The 5,215-nt window shown below is 30.1% G+C and overlaps 2 protein-coding genes across 2 annotated transcripts in view; one reads left to right on the forward strand and one right to left on the reverse strand.

Moving 5' to 3' along the window:
* The first annotated feature begins 1,290 nt into the window (after positions 1–1,290).
* On the forward strand, positions 1,291–2,634 carry LOC107883121. The gene has a single exon (XM_016802591.2). The coding sequence runs from the start codon at positions 1,503–1,505 to the stop codon at positions 2,031–2,033; it is 531 nt and encodes a 176-aa protein (XP_016658080.1). The 5' UTR covers positions 1,291–1,502; the 3' UTR covers positions 2,034–2,634.
* A 2,009-nt stretch (positions 2,635–4,643) lies between these two features.
* The window catches only part of LOC100162547 (uncharacterized), an 18,524-nt gene continuing 17,952 nt past the window's right edge, over positions 4,644–5,215 (reverse strand). The window contains 1 exon segment of the mRNA NM_001293542.1: positions 4,644–4,878. Coding sequence (NP_001280471.1) covers positions 4,799–4,878 — 80 coding nt within the window. The 3' untranslated portion in view covers positions 4,644–4,798.

Here is a 5,215-nt window from a genome sequence, read left to right on the forward strand (position 1 = left end):
ACTTTTTTAGTTATTGTAAAATGTAGCAGAGTATGAAATAAATTCATTTCTCAATGGCCGTGATACAAAATCTAAAATTTGAATGTGCATATTTTTGCATGTTTCGTACATTTTGCAGGAAAGTGCTTATTTTTACGTTATTGTGCTTATTTTGCATATTTTGGAAAATTATCCGTAAAAATTATACGCAAAACAATTTTTCGTAAAGCCCCATACCGTGTTGTTTTGTTTAAATCGATAGCTCAAGGAATTAGATTACCACCAGAACCTATCTTAACACTTTGGGGGACATGGCTCGAAGCCGCAATTTATTACTGTGAACATTTCCAAATAATATGTAGCGACGTAATAAGAACCCTAGACGAAAATGATGCAGATAGTAGTAAAAAAGTAAAATTATGCCTACTGAAACTAGGATTGGAAAACAATTTAGCTTATATCAAAAGTAATTTTCAAGTCCTTACAATGTCCATTGTAAAATTACAAACGAAAAACCTTCCATTGGCCGATTCACTTACTGTAATTCAAGAAGTAAAATCGAAACTTCATATGGGGTATGCTATAGAATTAAATTAAATATTATTTTTATTTTTATAATATGTTTTCTTGTCTTAAAATGTTATGTTTACGTTTCATATGAAACTACAGTTATTAAAAAAAGTGAACATCAGCGCCAGTAAACAATTCCCTGACACTGTTAAAACTGAATATGACCCAAATGGTATGAACAAAATAGTCATAAATCACATTGAAAAGATTTCCAACACTAATGATGATGCCACAATCGTTAAGGAGCTTGATGTAAACAATTATTATAATCTTACATGACTTGAAAACCACACGCATGCGCAAATCAATGGTTGAATGACCTAGCATCACGGCTATAGATAGTATCTTCTATCTACTATTTTTAATCGTGGCTAGCATAGCATGTTATAAAATTTCGCGTCCGGTCCGTGCCAATGTGCCATAACGTATATTATACGTCTATGGACCGTCCAGAGCTCTTATCTGTGATACAGTCTATACTGTACCATAGAAAAGATATTATACTACTATTACCTTAGTTACTACAAATGTTGTTGTGTTGTAACGTCATCGTCATGACAAAGAATATTTTGTCGTGAATCATGATGATGGACGATGGTTGACGGTTGTATAGTATTGTTTGTAGGCTGTACTACTGCAGCAGCTGCTGTAGAACGGTTAGCTTAGTTTTTTCTTAATTTTTTTAAACTGTTATTCATGCGCCATCTTATGTTCTTAACAATTTACTGGTTACACCTACTGTTTTAGCGTAAATCGTGTTGGCGATCACACGTCGATAGCCAATAACATTTTTATCATTGAACATTATTTCTTTTGAGTTGTTAATTCATTGTTATAGTCAACACGGGCGTTTCATTGTTAATTATCAATATCTTTTTTGAGAGACTTTTTCGATTTTCGTTTACTATACGCGTGTAAGCACTCAACTATACATTTTTGGACAGCAGATTACGATGGAAAACGAGAGAACGTACATAGCGCCTAGTTTGTTGCAAACGGCGTACTACGCTTGCACCGATATCGAGCGTGATAGGTTCGACTCTTTGAAGGCACCGGACGTCGATTTGCGACACAGTTGCGAGTCGCTGCTTGAAATATTAAAAATCGACAAAAACCGAAACGAGGGCAACGAAAGGCAGACCATGTTCATCAGGTTGCAGTTGACCATCGAAGAAAAGAGGTTTCTAAACATATGCAAGGAGGCAGCGTCGCATGGGCACATCAATTGCCTGAAACTCGCTAACGAGATTGGCTTCCCATGGAACAATAAGGCGTGCAACCAGGTTGGGTATACGAGGCATCGTTTGTGTCTAGGATACTTCCGGGAAAACGGCTGTCCGTGGAATGAGATAACTTGTAGCAATGCCGCATTCAGCGGTCACAATGACTGCCTGATATACGCACGGGAAAACGGGTGTCCATGGGACAAATCGACATGCTTCAACGCCGCGGAAGGTGGACATTTGGAAGCATCTGAAGACTAACACCGGTACCTTTCTTATTCTGAATAGAGTGTATAACTCATACTTTAGTAAAATTGAATTTCATGTCAAATTACGTGCCGTACCATATTTGATGTTATTTGATGAATTTGATGCAAATAAATTACTAGTTAGTTTTTTAATCGTATAAATATTATTATTTATCAATTTGTTAATTTATCACAGAAAATCATTTAGTTATAATGAATATATCATTAGTAATACACAAAACTATCACAAGCCAAAGTTTAAAATTCCAGAATCCAGATTTTTCACATCACTTAAATGTAGTATACATTTTTATGATGTATGTTTTTTTTTTTAGTTGTACTTTAAGCTTTTACTTAAGAGTTAAGGCCTTTAATCTTTAAATCATTTTGTTTATTAATATAAATTTGTTTAATTTTAATAATATTTAAAATTATTTTTGATTCAAAACTATTTATGATATTATATATTTTAGTAATCAAATGATCGGTTCACCAAGTGATCCTCAACTAACTTCTGGTGGCTAAATGAGTGGGCCTATTAGATCAATTGGTATGTCTATTTAAATTAAAGCAGTTAAATGTGTACATCTAGTTGAACAAGATACATTAATTCAGTGCAAATCCATTTTGAGGTAATATAATTCTTAAACTGAGCTACATTATAAATTAAATGTTAAAAACTGGTATTTTAAAATCACATAGCACAATGCAAAATAACTATATTTAATTAATTAAATTATTTAATAATCGTGATTTAAAATAAACTATTTGCAAGATATTTAGAGAAATGGTTAATCTCAATATACCTAGGTTTGTACCTAATTTAGGCATACTTTTAATCTGAGTTAATTACAAATTTCCAATATTATTATAACAAGAATCAAATACCATTAGGTATCTTAAGCCACCTAATAAAGAATCCAATTTCCAAAGTTTTCAAAAGCGAAGGGAAAGTAAAACAAAAATTAAAGAAAAAAGTTCATTTTTATGTAAAATTGGTTTTCGGAAAAAATGTTTTGGCTTTTGGTGTAACTTTTATACAAAAACACGTGCAATGTTCATTGAATGTTTATGCTAGAATTTTCTATACTCGATAACATTTTCAAAATAATATTATGTTGACTTGTTTTGAGCGATTAATAAAATGTTATTCATTATTGGGTCAAAAAGCTAGACTGTTATAATGACAGTTGAAAAATATTAAAAATCCATAGCCACATTTTTTTTTCTTATAGCATTTAAAGTTCGAATGTTTCTTTATAAATCTATGATATTAAATTAATTTAATAGATAGATTAAACTATTAAAGTATTATCTAGGTATATCATACTAGATTTCTTTTAAGTTTGTCTCCCTTAATCAAAAAAAAAAATATGTATGAGAAATAATATGGTCGTATCTTATCCTTTAGCAAATTGGAACAATATGGTACTTTAAAGATGTCATTTTTCGATTTTCGCAAAAGTTATTTAACGCCACAGGAAAACCAACAACAAATTATAAAAAACCGCTAAAAATGAGATTTTAATTTCTAACGCTTTGCTTATCACCATAGAAACGAATAAAAAATAATAATATTATAGGTAATATTAATTCAACTTGCAGGCTATAATAAAATATAATAACAATTTAAAATATTCAGGCTGACAAACCGTCTCCACTCATAATCACAATGACGTGTTCACAAAATATATAATGTGTTGAACGGCGAATTGTATAGGCAAAATAGGTACATTATTGAAGTCTTCAGTATTGTCCATATTATAATTACATTTTAGCTAATCGGAAGTATATACTCCAATCTAAAACGGGTTGTACCCCGACACTATCACGCAATTCCACATTTCTTAGATCCATTGGAAAGCGCAAAATAACCATATTTTTTAATGTATGATTGGTACAAATTTTCAACAGTTACAAGGAGATTTTTGAAACGGTGAACGCCAATTTCAACTTTTACACCGATATTTTGGTGGGAGAATTGACGTAGCTAACTATTGTTTTCAATAATAAAATAAAATACAATAATTAAAACTCCGAAACTTAGATCAAGTGTAAAATTGTGAATTCACCATAATTCTTAACTCGTTAAAATATGTAAAAAAAATTGAAATTGAGAGGTGACAATCCAAAACGTACTACTGCCATAAACTTGATTTTCCAGGAAGAGCAGTTTAATTTTTGTTAAATATTTTCTCCTATAGTGAAACTGTGGGAAATAGTACGTTTTGGATTAATTATTATACATTTATGAACCGATTTTGTTCATGGAATGGATGATTAAAGTTTAATTCTGATAGCGCCAAACGACTTCCCGCCTTTTTTTTCTATAAGAATCGATGCGTATCTCGATTTTGTATATTTTGGCAATAGTACGTAATAGCGTTATTAGTTATAGCCTTGTAGGCGTTGAGTGCGGCAGTTAAGTACAGTGTTGTGTTTTGTGCGCATGCGTATTAACGTAAAATCTTAATTTTTGTAAGGATGTACCTTTCAAAATAATGATTTCCACAAATTGTTTTTTGCAGCATTGTTCTATCTCGTTAAAATACGTTTGTTACAAAATTAAAAAAAATCTTGAGTAGGTAAAGTAACTTATGCGTATTTTGTATAAACAATTAACTGATGTAAAATGTAGTTTTATTTATTTATAGATTTAAAATTTTAAGTTATACAAAGTAATATGTTAGTTACATGTCCACGTCTATAAAACAAAATTATAATGTGTAGTTTATTAAAACTATGGTATGGACACATAATAAACAAATAATATTTTATTTAGACTTTTTTTTTATTTTCATTAGGAAGTTGAATTTTGAAGTTGAAAGAACAATAATCACTTGGAGTTAAATGTCTATCTAATAAATAAAAATAAAAACAGTTTTCATATAAAATAATTCGTTTTTTTTTATTTAGCTTGGATATAGGGGAGAGTCCCTAATAATGTTCCGGCGCTTAAATTGGGCCACCTCAATTATCCAACTGTTAAACATTAATTATGATAAACATATTTATATATACCGGGTGATTCTTTTATCAAACAACACTTATTATTTCAAAAAGTGTAAATTATTTTTAAAATATTTTTTTACATAGTTTCAATTTGCTTATAAACAACGTTTTTCTTAAAAAATTATATTTTTAAATATTTTTTATCCTTATAATTTTTTAAGTTTTTACTTTTTTGAATGACAA

This window comes from Acyrthosiphon pisum, chromosome A3 (assembly GCF_005508785.2).
Source record: "Acyrthosiphon pisum isolate AL4f chromosome A3, pea_aphid_22Mar2018_4r6ur, whole genome shotgun sequence".
Lineage (NCBI taxonomy): Eukaryota > Metazoa > Arthropoda > Insecta > Hemiptera > Aphididae > Acyrthosiphon > Acyrthosiphon pisum.